This window comes from Carassius gibelio, chromosome A24 (assembly GCF_023724105.1).
Source record: "Carassius gibelio isolate Cgi1373 ecotype wild population from Czech Republic chromosome A24, carGib1.2-hapl.c, whole genome shotgun sequence".
In the NCBI taxonomy this organism is placed as follows: Eukaryota; Metazoa; Chordata; class Actinopteri; order Cypriniformes; family Cyprinidae; genus Carassius; species Carassius gibelio.
Genome location: NC_068394.1, coordinates 5,068,498 through 5,087,970, shown reverse-complemented (window position 1 = coordinate 5,087,970; position 19,473 = coordinate 5,068,498). Strand labels below are relative to the sequence as shown.

The 19,473-nt window shown below is 36.0% G+C and overlaps 1 protein-coding gene across 3 annotated transcripts in view; it reads left to right on the top strand.

Annotated features, from left to right (window-relative positions):
• Nucleotides 1-2,316: 2,316 nt before the first annotated feature.
• The window catches only part of LOC127946544 (dihydropyrimidine dehydrogenase [NADP(+)]), a 156,843-nt gene continuing 139,686 nt past the window's right edge, over nucleotides 2,317-19,473 (top strand). Inside the window, exon 1 of one of the 3 annotated variants that reach the window (XM_052543196.1) lies at nucleotides 2,317-2,729. In XM_052543196.1, coding sequence (XP_052399156.1) covers nucleotides 2,691-2,729 — 39 coding nt within the window. In that variant the 5' untranslated portion in view covers nucleotides 2,317-2,690. The remainder of the gene's footprint in view (nucleotides 2,730-19,473) is intronic. The other 2 variants (XR_008151117.1, XM_052543194.1) reach the window with 2 other exon arrangements.

Here is a 19,473-nt window from a genome sequence, read left to right as displayed (position 1 = left end):
ACATGTATTGTCAAGATAAAAGCCCAGAAAAACTGAAATGATCAATATGAACAATCTTTGTAAATACATTTATTTTTAACCCAATTTCAAACAGTATTTCAAATCGGTGGTGTTACTTCACCTTAAAGCAGCCTAGATACTTATATGTTCGTCATTAGTGTAACTGTTTTGGTAAATATACACAGCACAAAAGATCACTATAATGAGCCACACATCAAGATGATCAAATGCTTTGAAGAGCATACAGTATTTATAAAAATATACATTGAGTCCTTTCTCTGCAAATATTGAGGCGTTGCAAAAATGGAGGTTAACATCCTCTGCTGCTTGCATTACAAAGAACTGGATCACCACTGAAACACTATCGGACTTGCAGACGCTTCTGTCACAAGGTGATCAATACAAGATGTGTGTTTTGTACTAGATCTAACAAACCCTGCTGTTAGGGATCATCTGCATTTTATGGGTTTGTCTGAGGGATGAAGGGAAAATAAATTCATGTCAGTGCACTAAACACATGTATTTTATATAAATGCATAATAACTGTGATCATATGAACTTGAATGCAGATGCTTGTAATTTTCTCAGCTTATGCTAGCATTAAATATAGTTTTATGGGGAAGATGTTTTGCAGGGGCTTCATTCTGGAAAATGTTATATGGTTATGTGACAATAATATTTTTCATCACATAGTGAATACTGTTTCACATACCCCCCCCCCTTTTTTTTAATAAACAGTATTCAGCATTTCCTAATACTCTATTATAAATATAGCCCATATCATGTAAAACATTACTTCATTTTTTTTGTAAGAAATGTGTATTTTGGGTTGAATATAAAGTAAGCAATGTAGCTGTAATTAGCAGATCTTGGACTGGTTTGAACCTACAACTATACTTAAATACAATGTATATTACTTAAATACAAAGTAATGTACATAACTAACACTTAGAAACCCCATAGCAACAGGCCAACAAAGAAAAAAAAAAAAAAAAAATCCGGAAATAATAATATGTTGTGACCACGAGATATTAAATTGTGGGAATGTCATATTAACTTGTGGGAATGTGATATAATGTTCTGGCCACAAGATAATTTTTTCGAGGTAACGACATCCTTATGTCGTGGCCTCGAGATGCTATGTTTAGAGGGCAACATGTTTTTCTCCTGGCCATGACTTTAATGAGTAAACAAACCTGGATGACCATAACAACCCGGATTATCAGTGATGGTTAAAACATTTTTATTTTCATTAAACATTGAATAAAATATTTGTATATTATTATTATGACATTAACTATTAACTACTATATTTTATATATTATATTTATATATTATATTTTATTGTTATATGCTAATTTCCCCTTTCAATTTGTGTATGGCTTTACCTAGTTAATGTTTTGTAAAATTATGCTAGTATTTGCTACCTTACCATATATTTTGAAAAAAAAAATGCATGACAATTTTGCCAATAATGTTTTGACTTTATGATTATATTTTTACTCATTTGTGATGATAAATGAGCGTGTTGTGTTTTGATAAAAAAAAATGTAAATACGTGAATTCCTCAGCAAAACAGTAATAGTATTAATAATTATGGTCTATTAATTAGCCGCAATAAAATTAAATATATGTAAAATTGTATTTGTTCTGTTACAGCAAAAATTCCAGTCAGCATAATCAAATCTTTATTTGCATGTGGAACATTCACAAAAGGCACTTATTCACAAAAGTATTCAAAACGTTAATGAAAGAGATTCAAATGAAGGGGAAAAAGATTTATATAAATGAATATAAAATATAACCAATAATAAAAGTCATATAATAATAATAATAATAATAATAATAATAATATACAAATATAATGGGATAAACGCGATCAGTTAATGGATTTACAAGACTATAGGATGGATAAAAATGTTTTCTTGTAGGCCTATTTTATATTATGCACTTTATGTAACATTTGTTCATGATAAAATTCAATGGAATGCTGACTTTTGCACTTAATTCAAATGATTAATAATTTAATAATGTAATACTTTCTATAAGAAATAATAATAATTTGTTAATTCAAAAAATATTTAATATTTAATTTAAAAAAAATATTAAACTCTTGGCCATGAGAAATGGATGTGGTCCCCTTCACATAACATCTTGAGGCCACGACATAATATCACGTTCCCTCGAATTACATTAATATAAAGTTCCCACAAATTAATATCTCATAGCCACTACATCTTATCACGTTCCCACGAGTTAAGTGAACCGACCATGTCACCTCCCGGGCATCTTAGGAATCATAGTTATCATTTTGTTTACATTTCCGCATCTTCATTTGACCAAGAGCTGCTAGTAAACACGGGGTCCTCACGCGCATGTGCGGTGTGCAGAAAGTTAGCGTCAAAACAAACTTTATTTGCCGTCTGAAAGACCCCTCAAAGGTGACAACATTTGCCCCTCAAGGAGCTCCAGACATCAGCGGTTGCTTTAACTGTCAAGTCGATGTCGCAGTGGACGATTTTCAGTAATTCTGACAATATACGCGAAAGGATCCTGTTGTTTCCCAAGAAAGACGTCGAGTAAATTCTGCAAGTAAACCTGTACGGCTCGAAAGCGGACTATCGTCGGAATACAAAACATTTATTGCTCTGGCTGCATTTCAATTTCCTTCTTTTTGATTTGGAGGAAACATGGCTCGTATGCTGAGCAAGGAGTTGCCGGATATCGAGGTATAAACACTGTGTATCATAACATATTTTAACCTGTATTGTCATGTTCCCATTCTGATGTGCGCTGAGACGAATCTGTGTTACTAAACATTAATGCAGTACTTGGTGAAAGAAGACCTGAATTATTTCTTAGTGTTAGATCGTCGCATTTTCATGTGGAAATCCTCCCATAATTTCCACAAGTTCCCTTTAAAGGGAGCCGCAGTGTTGTGTTTACATTGTTGTTTCTCTGGAAGTATGAAAGTTCAGGCTGTAGTTGAGTGTTTCAGGTCGAAGTTTCTTCTTAAGTCACTTATTGTAACTAATGTAGGTTATTTTGCATTCCTTTATCAGCCTTTCATGACGATACATTTGGTAGTTTAACAATCCTAAACAGACTTTTACAGTGTTCAGTTAACTCTTTATGCACCATTCCTGCTGTGTATGTGTTGAAGTAACGGAGTAGTGCATAGAGAGCAGTTTAGACTATTCTGCATACTTTTTTTATTAGTATGTGGACCAGTGCATAGTATTTTGTACTAGTTTTTAATAATTTTTTTTTTTGTGGTTTGCCACTACCCAAATTTTCCTGTTGCCCATGGATTCCAGTGAAATTTCACTATACCATAGCAAAAACTAATGCTATTAGACACACTATAATTAATATTTATATCCTGGGTCTTTAATGTTTTTAAGGGCAATGATTTCTTTAGGCTGTAGAGACATGGAGCAGGGTCCCCCGATACAAAATGTGTAAATCAGAGCTACATATTAAGCATATAGCCTTCAATATTAATGTAAACTAACCACAAATTATATTATGTTGCATGAATATTTTGTTAAGACAGGAGATCAGAACTATGCACATGCATCACTGGTTGTATATTACTTGTTTAAATGCATCATAACAAACAACATATTAAGATAATAAATACCACAATTCATTAGTTGTTTGCAGATGTTGTAAATTATTTGAATGGATCTAAGTCGTACATTTAAAAAAAAAAAAAAAAAAAAAAAAAATATTTGTTTACTTAACTTTAGCTTCACGTTTACTAAAACACTGGCATTAATTATTCACTCTCATGTCGTTCTAAACCCATACGACTTTCGTTCATCTTTGGAACACAAATCAAGATATTTTTGATGAAATCCAAGAGCTTTCTGACCCTGCATTGACAGCAATGCCACCAAAACTTTCCCAGGCCCAGAAAAATAATAAGGACATGGTTAAAATAGTCCGTGTGACATAAGTGATCAGTTCACACCTTGTGAAATTAAAAAAGCTCAAATCCATCAAGACATTTTTAACTTTAAAACTGCTTCATCCAGCTAAAGTAGTCAGAAGCAATGTTGGTGTCCTCTATCCATAACATTGCATAACATTACAAGTGAAAACAGTTCTAAACAAATAAATGAATTGGATTTTGAAGTGAAAGGACATCAGGGGATGATCTTTTTTGCTCAATGAAGTGTTATTATGGCTTATGGACTGGTATTTTGGCCAGAATTGATAGTTTAAAGTTATGTTTCTCAAAAACTTGCAGCTTTTCACTTCAGACGATGTTAAATGATGGACTAGAATCATGTGGTTTATTGTGATGTTTTTCTCAGCTGTTTGGATTCTCATTCGGATGGCACCCATTCACTGCAGAGGAGCAAGTGATGTAATTCTAAATTTCTCCAAATCTGTTCCGATGAAGAAACAATCTCCTCTACATTGAGTGCGTTTTCAGCAAATTTTCTTTTTTAGGTGAACTATTCCTTTAAATCATCTGTGCATTCCGTGCATACAGAAGGTTTTTATACTGTGCACAGTATACATCCTGCAAAAATAATGAGAGTAGGATGCTAGTGTGCTGTTTTGAACACCTCTGTGGGTGTGAGGATACTGGATGTTAAGATCAGGAAAGTGTTCCTGGAACGCTGCCATAACAAATTCTGTTCATGAATACAAATGATGTGTGTTGCAGAAACGTGTTGAAGCACAATGGAATTGTTGGCAATCACTTCAGTGGTGCACAGGATTTCTTATTTAAAGCCAAATTTAAAGTGTTTTAATGATATATGCATGCCTTAAGGGTTGTGCTATAGACAGCTTCTGCATTCATTGGGAATTCAGCTCTCATTGTTGTAAAAAGTATTGCGATCCAAACAGGCAGTGAACACTGGAAATAATGGCATGTCCAGATAATCCAATTTCCCAGTTATTATACGGTTAGTTAGGTCTGAGTTGCAGACTGCAATGCTGTAATGCGTCTCACAACCATGTGGTTAATAAGCTGTAATGCTAGCCATGTGAGAATCATATGTCAGTTTATAACATTAAATAAATCTGGAGAATAAGGAAATGCAGCTATCCCTTTATTTCACGCTTACCTGTTTCAGCTCTGTGGCCTATGATAGCAGTTCAGTCAGATTCTCTTGGTTTTCTACTGACATTTAGTCAGTGTGACTGGCCGATTTTAACTTAATCCTTTGCCTTTTCTTCATTGAGTTGCAATAGCATGTCTGACAAAGAATGGTGAGCGAGTTAAAATAGTGAATTGGATTTTACAGAAAAGTCCCAAAAGTTTCACAAAAAGATTTACAAATTCATCCTGAGCGCCAACTCCCAAGTGATGAAGTTTATTAGCAGCCAAACATTGGTTCTTAAATTTAGATTTTAAAGAGGTCATGAACTGGGAAATCTAAATTGCTGTGAACGTTTGACATATAATTGCACTGTAAAAATTGAATGACAGGTTGTGGAATGTGAATTTTATTTTTAATGTTCCAGACCATGTCTGGAAGAACTCAGACCTTTGTTCATTTCATTTTACCGCCGATTTGTTTACAAACAAGGCACAATTCGCCGCAGGATTTTCAGAAAGATTAAAAGTAAAAGATGATGCTACGGCGAATTATTGGATCCGACATTACATGCCACGTGTTTTTATTACGTGGTCACTATTGCTTTGTATGAGTATTTATGTTTTTTTAATAAGGCTGCATATCTGAATATTTTAACACATTTCTTTAAAGATTAAAAGAAAGTTTAGGATCATTAGGGCTAAATGACATTTGATAATTGAATCATGCATTTTCTATAAAGCTACTTTAAAACACACGCGAGTGTAAAATGCTATATAAATCATTGTAAACAGAACTGAATTTCGTAGTCTTTTATCCATTAATTTTATTTTAAAACCAGATTTAAAATAATTTATGACATTTCCGTTAAACATAAGATGAACATTTGTTTTGTAGGTGCTTTGGAGGTGATTCAACAATGCAGCAGTAATATATTTAGAAGTTCTCTGTACTACATTCACTAAAGCTGTTTTACTGGGAGTGAACAAGTTATGTGTTTATTTTCTCATCCGGCGCTCTAGGTTGTCCAACATGTGCATGTTTAGGCAAACCAATCAGATATCTGGCAGCGTGTTGTTCTCGCTCCACAGGTTTGGTGTCCCCACTTTGGTGTCAAAGCCAGGGATATCAGAATATGCTTGCTGTGTTTAAGAATGTGTCTGGTTTAGCATCCTAGTGCAAGAGGTTCCTCAACTTTTTTGGTAAAATATTTTAATGAACTACCCCCTGAGATTTTAGGGTAGTATTTCAATTTAACGTAAAGTTAACGACATATAAACTTTCACAGTTCTCTGATATTGGTTAATGGTCATATCTGACATGCAAGTAAATAAATAATATATCTATTTTGGTGAGTTTATAGGGTTGCACGACTGTACTGCTAATGGAAATGGTTACATTTAAAGGATTTCACATTTGGGTTCACTCTTTACAAGAATCAGCTAACACTGCAATTTACAATACAAATATGTGTCTAAAATTCTTCACTTTCAACACATCAAATCCTTAAGCTTTTGTTTAGGTGTTGGGAGTACTGGTGGTGAAATGCTGTGAACTTCTGTCCACCAAACCCTACCCTAGTACATACTCACCTCTTCTTGATAACTGCTGTAGTCTGTCTTTGTAGAGTATTTCACAGTATATAGTGTAGTAGATTGCTGAAGATGCAATCTTCAATGTTCATAATTCTGTAGTGGTTAAGACAATTAAAAAAGCATAGGCGTCATTTACTTTGCCATGGCTGATTTGCTCCACGCCATTTTCTGAAATAGCCTCTGGCGAGGATGTATCTAATATAGAGAATATATCTGCAGTTGTTGAGTAGTAGTTTCTTTTTATGTTATACAATAATTAGTGATGGTCATAAACTTTTGTGTTTAAAATTTTAATGTTTTGCTCAGTGGTTATAGGAGAAAGCGAGAGAAGTAGGTTTAATATATGGTTGATGTTACATAATAAATACTCTTCGTAACTTGCGTAGTTCACCCCAAAATAATTTTTTTGTCATCATTTACTCACCCTCAAGTTGTTCCAAACCTGTATGCATGTCCTTTTTCACAAAACAAGATATTCGGAAGAATGTTGGTTACCAAATAGTTGCTGGTAGCCACTGATTTCCATAGTATACAAACAATACTATGGAAGTCAATGGCTGCCAGCAACTGTTTAGTTATCAACATCCTTCAGAATATCTTTTTTGTGTGTGTTCGACAGAAGAAAGAAAGTTATACAGGTTTGTAACACCATGAGAGTAAATAGCTAAATGATTGCACAATATTAAATTTTCTTTAAGGTTCATTTTAATAGCACCCAATAATGGTTACATCCTTATTTAATGTCTCCGTTTAAATTGGTATTTGGCCATGGTGCCTTGCGTCAACATTCAGGTTGATTGCAAACCTAATAGTGTTGGTTACGCTACGCAAGGTGGAAAATGTTTAGCACTTGCTCTCGTCGTGAAATTCTTCACATGTTAATAAGTGTAAAGATGGCTGCGTCTCCATGCCGGGCGACGCTAATGCAACCTTTATGGAGAGCAAAGGAGAGTGAGTCAAGCCCTTCATTAGCATCTTTATTCAGGCCGTAATGACAACACTGACGTGACCTTCAGCTCTTCGCTGCACTTAAGACTGGGACTAAATGACTCCTGTCTGCCATTGAAAATGGCTTTCTAAATCTCATAATAATTGCCATCTCTGGAGCAATTAAATCCTCAATTTTTCTGCAGTTCTGTCAGATGTCTTATTTTAATATCCATCCGCGCTTCTGAAAGTGCTAAATGTGGGGCCCTTTTGTGCACACATGTAGATTAATTAAAATCCTCCTGGACTTCTATTAGAGTTCATTAAAAACCCACAGCAATACAGCATTTAAACAAAGAGGTATGACTCCGCTGGCAGACCTCTGCGCCTCTCCCGGCCCGTGCTCTCACCAGACGTCTGGAACGCTGACACGGGATTGCTCCAAAATAAAATGCAAATGAAATTTTATGGAAATAGTAGGCCACTCGGAAAGCTTGCATGTTATTGCAAACCACTGAGGCTGCAAGTGCTCTGCTTTTTAACCCTTAAGACTGTAGCTGCAAAACATTTAGCATCTCCCTCGCTCTGTTTACCCCCTTCACAATGTAGATGGCAATTTTGCTTCAGGAATGGATGTTGGATCATGTTTTGAGTGCAGTTTGTGCCAGTTTACCAGACAGCTCCTTTAGCTGCTCCACTTCTGTGCAAGGTGAGGTCGCCTATAGGCAGACATTAGTGCTAAAATCATGTTTCCTGATTATCGCCTAGTACTTGTGATGGCATTTGCTTGCTTTAGAATGTTTATGTGCTTCACGAACATTAAAGTAAAAAAGCGCCTTTTGGAGATGATATTGTTAAAGAAGCAAGCTCTCATTATTAGCCGATTTTATTAAGAATTTGAATGTCAATGGTGTATAAGAGTGTCAAAACATTCTAGTTTAAATGTGTTTTAAATGTATTCATGTAAGATTCTTGTCATTTTGAATAACTTAAAGTATTAATATACGAGTGTAAGTTCCACGCACTCAGTCCAAGGAAGATATCCAGTGCTGGCTGAAGGTTTCCTGCGTGTTCGGTCTTTTCATACACCACTGACCCATATTTCAAAAATGGAATCAAATCATCTATATTGTGTGACTTTTGAATAAATTAATAGATATGGGTCAATAATGTGACGCTTATGTTACTGATAGCGAATCTTTTTCATCCGTATTTGTATGCCGCCGAGCAAAGCGACTTGCCTCAAAGCGACTTTGATTCCTCCCTGCTGTGTGTTGTGTTCTGATTGCCGTCTCTGTTTCAGATGCAGGCAGGCGTGTTGTTTGGTGCAGTGGTGGATCAGTAATTGCACCTCTGCCAGGGTTGGGTCAGACTGCTCTTGTAATCAATCAGTACAGCAGAGATGGTACAGAGGGGTTTGTCACAGAGCCACTGTCCCTTGAACGCAAGCGGAGAACCTTCTGCAAAGGCAGCACATACCTGGCTGCACGATTCACCCCACCTCCTCCTCTTCCTCCGATCCCCTGGGGGAGGGGGGGGGGGGGGTGCGTGTTCACCTGATCACATGTGACCCCTCTGTCTGCTGCAATCTCTGTCTGCAAACTCAATCCCCCTCAGTGGAGTTCATCGCCCAGGCTCCCTCAGGCCAGCCGGCTCATTTACACACCCAAGATGCATGTGGCATATTGAACCTTTTTTTCCCTTTTTCCAATCCCCCCCCTCCGCTTCATCTCCACTGAGAGCAGATAAAGTCTCGGTCATCAAGCCCTGATTCCTTACAGTTCATTTCCCTTCTGTTTCTCTGCTAATTGTTTTTCGAGCCTCACCATGGCCAGGGATTATTTGAAAAGCTGCATAATGAGGCTCTGGTGCATATTGGCCATTACCGAATTAAACCGCCTCCAGAGTCCAGATGTGTCCGATGCTGCTCTGTGAGCGGCTGGGGATGTTGATTGACAGGCTAGGGGGAGGGTTTTCATAGGGTTTTAGGCTGGCAGCAGGTTAGTCTAGCTGGCACAGAGAGAAGGAGAGTAAACGAATCATATGCTGCTGACTGGCGCCTTCAGACGCCCTCTGCAGGACAGACAGGAGATTAAAAAAAAGCACAGATTGCCTTAAAGGAATAGTTCACCTAAAAATAAAAGTTCTGTCATTTACTCACTCTGTATGACTTTTTTTTTTTTTCGTGGGATGCAAAAGGAGAAAGTTAGAGCATAATGTTGCAGCTGCAGTATTCCATACAATTGTAGCGGATGGTGGCCACGGCTGTCATGTAAGATTTTTATTGAATAGCGACTTAAATTTCAGTTTGTTCCTGACATAAAGGAATCAAATGTTTTCAGAAGACTTTGAATATAATATGGTGCTTTTTTCCCTTTTTCAAGATTGACTGCACCTGGACACCATCCACTTTCATTGTACACTGAAAAAAGAAAAAAATTGGTTTAGTAGCAATTTTCGCGAAGAAATTGCTAGTTAACTAGAGATGCGGGGAGCTGCAGGTTGGAGTAATGGGTGTGGTGAAAAGTGGTGTGTCGAAAGGTGAATGCTGCAACAAAAAAAACAACCCCTCACACCAACCATAACACCCCACCTTTCGGCACGTCCTAATATTTCGCCTGCTTTTCGCACTGCTCCAGCCTGCAGTTACAAAGAAATAGTAAGTAACACATTGAAGTAAACCAAAGATTTTGAATATTGAACATACAATAATCTTTATTTACAACTTCAAAAAATAACTTTTTTACAGTGTACACTGAAAATGTATGTCGAGACAATTTTCACTTAAGAATTGCTATATTTCATAAATGATTACAAGGAATCAGCAAGTAGCTCATTGAAACATGACATCTTGACGTAGAAAGACTGAAAATGTATTTTTGTTTTTATTTACAACTTGGAAAAATCTCTTTTTTTTTTTTTTTTTTTTTTTTTTTTTTGCAGACTATTGAAGAAAGTAACTCAGAAATGCTAAATTTCTGCTTTTGTATTGCACAGGAGAAACAAAGTCATCCAGGTTTGGAAAGCCACGAGGGTGTTTAAATGATTAAATATGTCGATTTTAGAACGACGACCTCTGTAACAACTTAAATGCCTTTTAGGTGAGATATAGAGAGGAAAGAGAACATTTGATTATGTTTGAATCATCTGTTTGGTTAAAATGTGTAATCCATATTTTGTTCAGTCTCATATTTCCCTTGCTGTCCACCCACATTTCCCAGCAAGAAACTTTTACAGCCTTCAATGCTTTGGCGCTGGGGAAGAATTGAGTGATCTGTATGTATTTTTTGTTTTATTCTCAGTGGAGAAAGTCAGTCTGACAGGCCTTTCCTTTCACTGCCGGACTCCAAAATCATTTCTCTGTACTCTGAAGTTGCTGACTTATAATCCATAGGGCCATTTTTTATGAATTGAAATGTCTTGTTTTAAAAGATCCAAGATTATCAAATTTCCCCTGGTGTAGACATGCATAACGTGAAATAAAATGAGCTAAATGACTCACAAGCTCCTAAATTTAACTAAATGGAACCAATCTTTGGTCATTTTTTTTTTTTACTAAAGTTATCATGCATGAAAGATGACAGCTGTTTATGATTTTCAGTGATTATATCAATATTGTGCTAGTAAACGTCAGTAAACGAATTTGTAAATGAAAAATATGTTTAAAAAGTCATTCTTGGGGGAAGAAAATCAGAATATCATCTATATATATATTTATTATTATTATTATTATTGTTATTATTATTATTATTATTATTATTTATTTGTTATTTTTTTGAAAAACTTATTTCCTCCAATTTTGTCACTCCATTTGAAAAAATTAATGCTAAACTTTAAAAGAAATCTTATTTTTAAAATCATGTTAATTTTTTCAGATTTTTTATTACATTCTATCCCTCTGATCGTTTGAAAACATAAATTTGAAAGAATTTATATTTTCTTTTATCAAAACATGTTTGTGCCATGTTTTGGATTCTACATTTATTAATTTAATTATTTATAAAACTTTTTTTTTTTTTACAAATTTTTTGGGGGTTGAATCGAATGATCAGTGCAAAAATCTGGTTGGAATTTATTGTATTTATTTTTGATTTAACAAACCAACTGGCCAGTTCTCCTATGAAAGCAAATGTGGAAATGCAGCCAATGTTTATATATATATATATATATATATATATATATATATATATATATATATATATATATATATATATATATATATATATATATAATTTTTTTTTTTTTTTTTTTTTTTTTTTTTTTTTTTTTTGCATTACACCATAAACAAAGATGACTCAAATTATGTGACAATTTATTAGCCTGTTAATTATGGCAGTGGTATGTTGGGGAGGCACACCTCACATAAATGGCACTATTTCCTGAAAATCTGTATGACATTCAGTAGTCTCTCTCACTGTTAGAGATATTCGATTATTTTCAGGTTTTGTGGATACATTTTTGAAGTACTTCAGCCCAGATGAGAATTTGATGTGTTATGCGTATCTATGTCTCATATACTGTTCCCAATCTTATGGGAAAACGGAGTATATTCAAAGCCTATGTTTGATACTGCTGATCTTTATTTCACTAACGGTAGATCAATATGTGGAAATACCCTCATTGATTTGAGCCAAAGACAGAACAGGGTGGCGGCTTGCCAGCTGATGTTTAGTTACTCTATTTTTTTAGCTTTAAATTATTTCCTGTTCAAGGGGATAAAGGTGTTATAGAGTTAAATTTTAGCTGCATGTTCGCACAATGTACGCTAACAACAGAAGTGCCTCATGCATACTAAGGCACTGGAGCTTCTCTAGTGTGCAGCAAAAGGACAGTGAATGTAATTTATTGCACAATATGGTGCTGTTATTGATTAGACAGCAAAAGGGCAGAACCAGCTGCTCTGCTAATAGCCATATAAATGTTTCAAGCATGTGTCACCACCTTAAAACCAGCCCTAAGAGAAAAAAAATAGCAGGTTACTGCTCTTAGGACATTCACCTAGTCAAATGTTAGATGGGTCTGTTGCCATTCTATCAGTGTGTTTAAGGAATAGTTCATACAAAAATGGAAATTCTATCATTTGTAATGTGCCGCCTTTTAATTTTTAAAGCTGTAGACTTTTTCTTCCATTGAACAGAGAATGAGAAGTTATTAAAATGTCAATTCTGCTTTTGTGCACATAATGAAAGTGAATAGTTACCAGCTCCAAAAATTTTAAAAGCTCCATAAACATAGTGCATATGACTTATACACTATATTCCAAGTCATATGATTTATAAGATAAAATGAATAAGTGTTACCATTTCCATTAAAATTTTAAGCAGCACAACTGTTTTCAACAATGATAATAAGAAATGATTATTGATCACTAAATCAGCATATTAGAATGATGTGACACTGAAAACTAGAGTGGTGATGCTGAAAATTAAGCTTCATCACAGGAAAACATTATATTTTTAAATCTATTAATATAGAAAAGTGTTAATTTATGTTGTAATAATATTACTGTTTAACTATATATTGATCAAATAAAGCAGGTTTAGTGATTGTAATAGGGTGGCATCCCCTTGTTGAAAAAAAAAGAAAAAAGACAAAAAGCATCCCTTCTGGAAAACCACTTACCAACCCCTTTAGATGAATAGTGTTGTGTATTATGTAAAACTTGTCATGTAAACGGAATGTTAACATTCCCTTACATGTGTGATAATTTACAAACTAAATACAATAATTGACCAATCAGAACTTAATACGAGCTGCGGACAAGCTCAAGCAGGTTTTCATCATTTTTTGTGCAAAAGGGTTCAAGTGCGACTTTTGACATTCTTTAAAAATACAACAGAAGGTATGCTGTTTTCTTGATTAGAGTTTAAAGAATTATGTAGTGTATTTAGTGTAATGCAATATGTTTATGCAGTTTAAGGTTAAAAAACAGATTATTTTCCACATACTGTACATTATTGCTGCTTTGATTTTTACAAAGCTCATTGTTCTGGAAAGCGAGGTGTACGCTGATTGGCCAGCTATCCACTGCATTGTGACTGGCTATATTCCTCAAGCATGTGACGGTAATTTTAAGCCCCATGCCATATTGTGATGCTATCTCCCGTCACGATGAGACAAATCCAATAAAACCCATTACGTTGCATCCAGTGGGGACAAAATTACTGCCTTGCGTTGTGTATAGCGCCGCGTAAATGTAAAGCCATATCTGCATTTGTGATCGAAAAAAAACCACAAACAACAAGCGTTACTCTACACTACTCAAAACTTGCGTTTGAGTCATCAGTGGCAAATTCTTAAAAAATAAAAATAAAATTACTTACAGTGTGTGAGTCAGAAGCACCAGACTGTCCTTACAAAGTTGGAACTGCGGATTCGATGAAGGAGCTTGGGGCAACCACAAATGATGACCCTGGGCTAGACTCCATGGTGAAAGCCAATCTGGTGATCCACAGAGTGAAGTTGATGTATTTCCTCAGCGACTAGCTCAGTCAGCTCTAGGCATGACAAAGCAGATATCATCCTCTTTTGGAAGGCCAAACAAAGTAGTTTCACTTTCACAATGAAACACAGCATCTCTATGACATGGCGGTGGTGGCACCAAAAATACTACAGCAAGAATCAAAGTTACGCCTTCTTTCTTCGCGTGGACATTTGGGTGGTGTTATGCAAATCTTCCCACACAGTGATGTAGACGTGGGGGCGTGTTTAAACGAGGCGTTTTAGGAGGGCATGGACAAGTCTTAACTTTCATAAAGAATATCTCTTTGAATTTGAAACTTAAGTCTTTGCAACTTCTCACATCTTTTTTTATGCACCAAGAGCTTGTAACACTCCAAAGAGAAAGGAACAATTGAAATTGCATCATATAGACCCTTTAAAGATGCTTCCCTGATATAACATTATTGTGCCGTATGTGTGACTGTGAGGGACAGAGAAACAATACTGAGACATTACGTTATGGGGTAAGTCACTGACTTTGCAAAGAAACTAATGAAAAAACATGCCTTGAGAGTCCAAAAGCATGTACTGCATTATGAAATCTAGATTGCAGTCCGAATGCCCATATAATTCAAGTAATGAAAGAAAAATTATCTCTCTATTAGTTTTTCTTATTTTTTATAATTATCACACAAGCAAATATGCTTTCATGGATATTGGCACGTATTGCAAATTTGCTATTCAATTTATACACCACCAGTGCAGAGCAACACTGCAGTGTTTGAATGAATCTGTTTTTGAATGAATTGAGTGAGCCAGTGATTCAACGATCCATTCATGCGTCGTTTCTTATTGAATCGGCCATCTTGAATGAATCGTTTGATTTGAATAATTCAATTAATCATTTATTAAAACGGGGTCTTTTATTTATCTATGCCTGGCTTAGACCACAAAAACAAATTCAGCATAATATCATTTAATTATCATTATTGACCAAAATCCCCTATTTCAGGCCCCAGAAGGAAAACAGCTTATAAATCATAGTTCATTTAATAAAGCTTGGATTTTATTAAATAAAAACAAGTTCAAAAAATGAGTGAAATTTTGTAATTATTATGTAAACTAAGCTACAGGACACCACTTCCAGAGAGCCTTTTGAATTATACAGAGTAGTTTGAATCATGTGCACTTTGGTGCAGAATGCAGCCCAGGCCTGATCCCCACATTAATTTTGAGTTTTGATTTGCCATTTCCTGTTGTCCATCATAGAGGCTCCCTATTTGATTTTCTCTGAGGGGCTGCAGTTTGCCTGATGTGGCTGGGCAGCGCTGGTTATTGATCTTCCATCTGTTTGGGCTGCGTGATCAGTGGAGAGTGATAAAAACAGACACTGCGGATCCCCCATGGAACCATCAAAGACATGCAGATGGGTCCGGTGCGAAAAGGGTTGTAAGCGCTTCCATGCTTGCGTCTCTGCACTGCTGCGTCCCTCTCCGACCGCAAAGGTCATGCATACAACAGGGAACGTGGTGGTTTTTTTGTTTTAAATATTGTTTGATAACACACTTAGCCCCCGTTTGGCTCCGGCTCCTCAAGGACTGCTGAATAACTGCAGAAATCCATGCCTGACTCAGACTTGTCTGCGGCTCTGGCATTTATCAGCTGCGCTGCGGCGAGCGTTTTGTCTGGGGAGCGAGAAGCCTCCTGGATGTTTGTGCGAGCGAACGAACGAACGAACGCCCAGTGCTTAGCTTGTACAGTATTTGTGTTTATACTCTAAATCTGAATGTTGTTTTTCTTCTGAGCCCTAAAGATGCGTCTGCTCTCTTGTGGAACGATGTTTTAAGATGCAAATGCTGGCCTGCAGTGTGTACAGTAGTATTGATTGGGAGGTATGAATGCATATTTCAGCTCATGCGTGGTGTTGATCTAATTGGCGTCTTGACATCACACTCCGAAGTCCTTCCAACGTTTGGTGAAAGATGGAAAACCTTTAAAGGGATAATTCACTTAGAAATGAGTCAGTTTTATGGAGTTCCAAAATGGTATGGTAGTCTTTCTAGGGTGGAACATAAAAGGAGTAGTTTAGCAGAATGTTACTGCTGCTGTTTTGAGGAACTGACCTATAGGAATGTTTTCAGACTGCATCCCGCTATATGTAGTGCTCTGTCTGTCCTAAGATCAGGGAACTCTTTTGGTATGAATGGTGCTTGACTGTAGTATTAAATAAAGAAGATGTAGCATGATAGGTAGCTTCTTCCTTTTCTCGATCTAAACATTCTGTAGTAGAGGCAGAGAAAACATCTATCAGGCATCATTAGCATTTGATTTAGCCTAGTCCCAATGTACATCTGTTTCTCTTGTACATTTTCTACTTGAGGAGAGAGAGGGTCAATATCAAGCTGGCAACAGAGAAGTAGTCGCAAAATAGCTTTTTTATACTTTAGCTTAATGTTTCTGATCAAATTTTAGAAAATGTAAATGTTATATATATATAAGCATATGATAGCAGGTTTTTAATCAGTGGGATTTAACTCCTTTATATCATATAAAATACACTTGGTTATTTATACAACATAACGTTAATATTATGACTTCTGCACAAAATGCACCGAAATGCACATGAACTTGTCTGTGCGATTCTGAATGAACTATTTTTGTGAACGTGTTCTTTACGCAACAACGTGCAGAAACACGGCAACTAAAATTCACAGCATTTTATAACAATAGCGTTTTCATTATAATGTGCCAGTCCCAGTCATGGTCATTCATATTATACATTGTTGTTTATCCTGCTCGCGCTGTGCGCTAAAGAGAGAATCACCATACATAGGCCTGCACCATACAAATGCATCTTATTCGAGATAAATAATACACGGTATGTAAAAACCATCTGAAATGTTCTGAAATCACCTTCCTTACCTGATCAAAAAAATCCAGTCTTTCATGCTGCCTGTTTCAATTTGAGTCCTGTTAAAGTTTGAAATCCCTGCTGCCTAGATGCTCCTCTGTCGGTCACGGATTAAGGAAAGTGAAACTTAAATCTGTCACAGGGGTGGTGGGATTCATTCACCCACTTTAAAATATTTATTTAAAGCTTCTTTCTTTTCAGATTCTTATTTACAACATTATCATAATAGGCTGTAAATTAACTTACTGGGTCTTATTTATTATTATTTTTATTTTTTTTTGTCTTGTCATATTGTTTTATTTTAAAAATAATTTAGGATAAAACAAATAAAAAAATACAAAAACATAAAACAATTTTTTTTTTAAAATTGACTTACTAAAAAGTCAATTTTGCCTATCTTGTCAATTATTACAGGAAATAGCATAATAGCCATAATTAATTACATACATCTATTTTGTAGATGTTCCTAAATATACTTTTCTGATTTCAGTTTAAACGCATCTAATAGTCGTTTGTTTTTGATCACAAGAGTTATTTTGTGCAGAGAACGTTTTTTAATGAATCAACCATAGACTTTCCTGTTTCCTGTCCTCCCATTGGACAGCAGCTGCTAATTGTGTTTGGACATATCTAATCTTTCAGGCCACCTCAAACAAACGCCGTGTTTCTATTCCAGGCCTTTTAGTAAGCCCTGCTTCTTAACCTGGTGAATGCACCACAGGACAAACATGGAGGACAAACCAGAGTAGTTAGATATGTGGAGGTTAGTTGTTTTTGCGTCGCTTCTGCCCCGGGCTAATTACAGTCCCCGAATCCCATTAGGATTTTTACTCTGACGAACAACCTTGTTATTAGCTCCCGGTTTACCTACAGGCTTGGCCCCAAAGAACATATTAGCTTTCCTTTTGCACACTATATGAAAACGGCTAAGTAATGATGTCCGTAACACACTATAAAACCTGAAGAGGTGGATTTTTTATTGTTTCGGCCTGTATCACACACTCTATGCTTTAACTACATTTTATTAGGTGTGAAATTAAAATATTAATAGGCTGATGTCTGGCTTTAGGAAGAGCGGGACGTTTGTAGAGACGGTAGAGTCGAGCGCCACAGGAGAGAGGCGGGATACACAATGTCTGCGGTCCCTTTTAACATCTCATACCTCCGTACGAAATAGACTTTCATCTTGCCTACTGTGAGAATATTAAAAGACGAAGCTTCATTTGTCGTTGTCACATTGCCTGCGGGGCGCTAATTGAGGCTGGTCGCCGATGTTGTTGAGAAAGGCGGAAAAAAAGAGAGAAAGATAACTCAAAGTGACCGAGGAACTTGAAAAAGAGAATGTTGCTTTGTGGTGCCTTCAAAACAATTAAACAGGCAAGCGTTTATGGAAATGTCATCATCAATGGGGTCATAAAACTATAAAAAGAATCAAAGCAAACGATCATGTGACACTGAAGACCGGAGTAATGATACCGGAGATTTAGCTGTGACATTACAGGAATAAATTACATTTTAATATAAATAAAAATAGAAAACAGTTCATGATAATGAGTCACCTTTATTTTCGTTTAAATACATTTAAGACCTTTAAATAAATAAATATAAAATAAAATGTATTCTTTTTAACGTATCTTAAAGCTGCAGTCGGTAACTTTTGATGCTCTAGCGGTTCATAAACAGAACTGCTTGTGTCTTGCGGAAGAACATCGTAGCCGGATCTACTTCTCTCTGTTTATGTCTATGAAGAATCACAAAGGTACTGGGTTACTCCGCCGCGGTACCCCCGAAGCAATCTAAAATAGTCCGAATATAAACACTTATTATAGGTGTTCCCTAGTGATTCAGGACAAGCTAAAACACGGTTTGGAAAAGGGATTCATGGTTTACTCGCTTATTATTTACATTTTGTATACTTTGAACACAAAAAAAGTTACGAACCGCAGCTCTGATTGGTTGTTTCTTACCAGGAGCGGTAAGAGAAACAACCAATCAGAGCTGCGGACTATTCAGACTATTTTAGATTGCTTCAGGGGTACTGCGGCGGAGTAACCCAGTACCTTTGTGATTCTTCATAGACATAAACAGAGAGAAGTACAGTATTGTTCAAAATAATAGCAGTACAATGTGACTAACCAGAATAATCAAGGTTTTTAGTATATTTTTTATTGCTACGTGGCAAACAAGTTACCAGTAGGTTCAGTAGATTGTCAGAAAACAAACAAGACCCAGCATTCATGATATGCACGCTCTTAAGGCTGTGCAATTGGGCAATTAGTTGAAAGGGGTGTGTTCAAAAAAATAGCAGTGTCTACCTTTGACTGTACAAACTCAAAACTATTTTGTACAAACATTTTTTTTTTTTTTTTTCTGGGATTTAGCAATCCTGTGAATCACTAAACTAATATTTAGTTGTATGACCACAGTTTTTTAAAACTGCTTGACATCTGTGTGGCATGGAGTCAACCAACTTGTGGCACCTCTCAGCTGTTATTCCACTCCATGATTCTTTAACAACATTCCACAATTCATTCACATT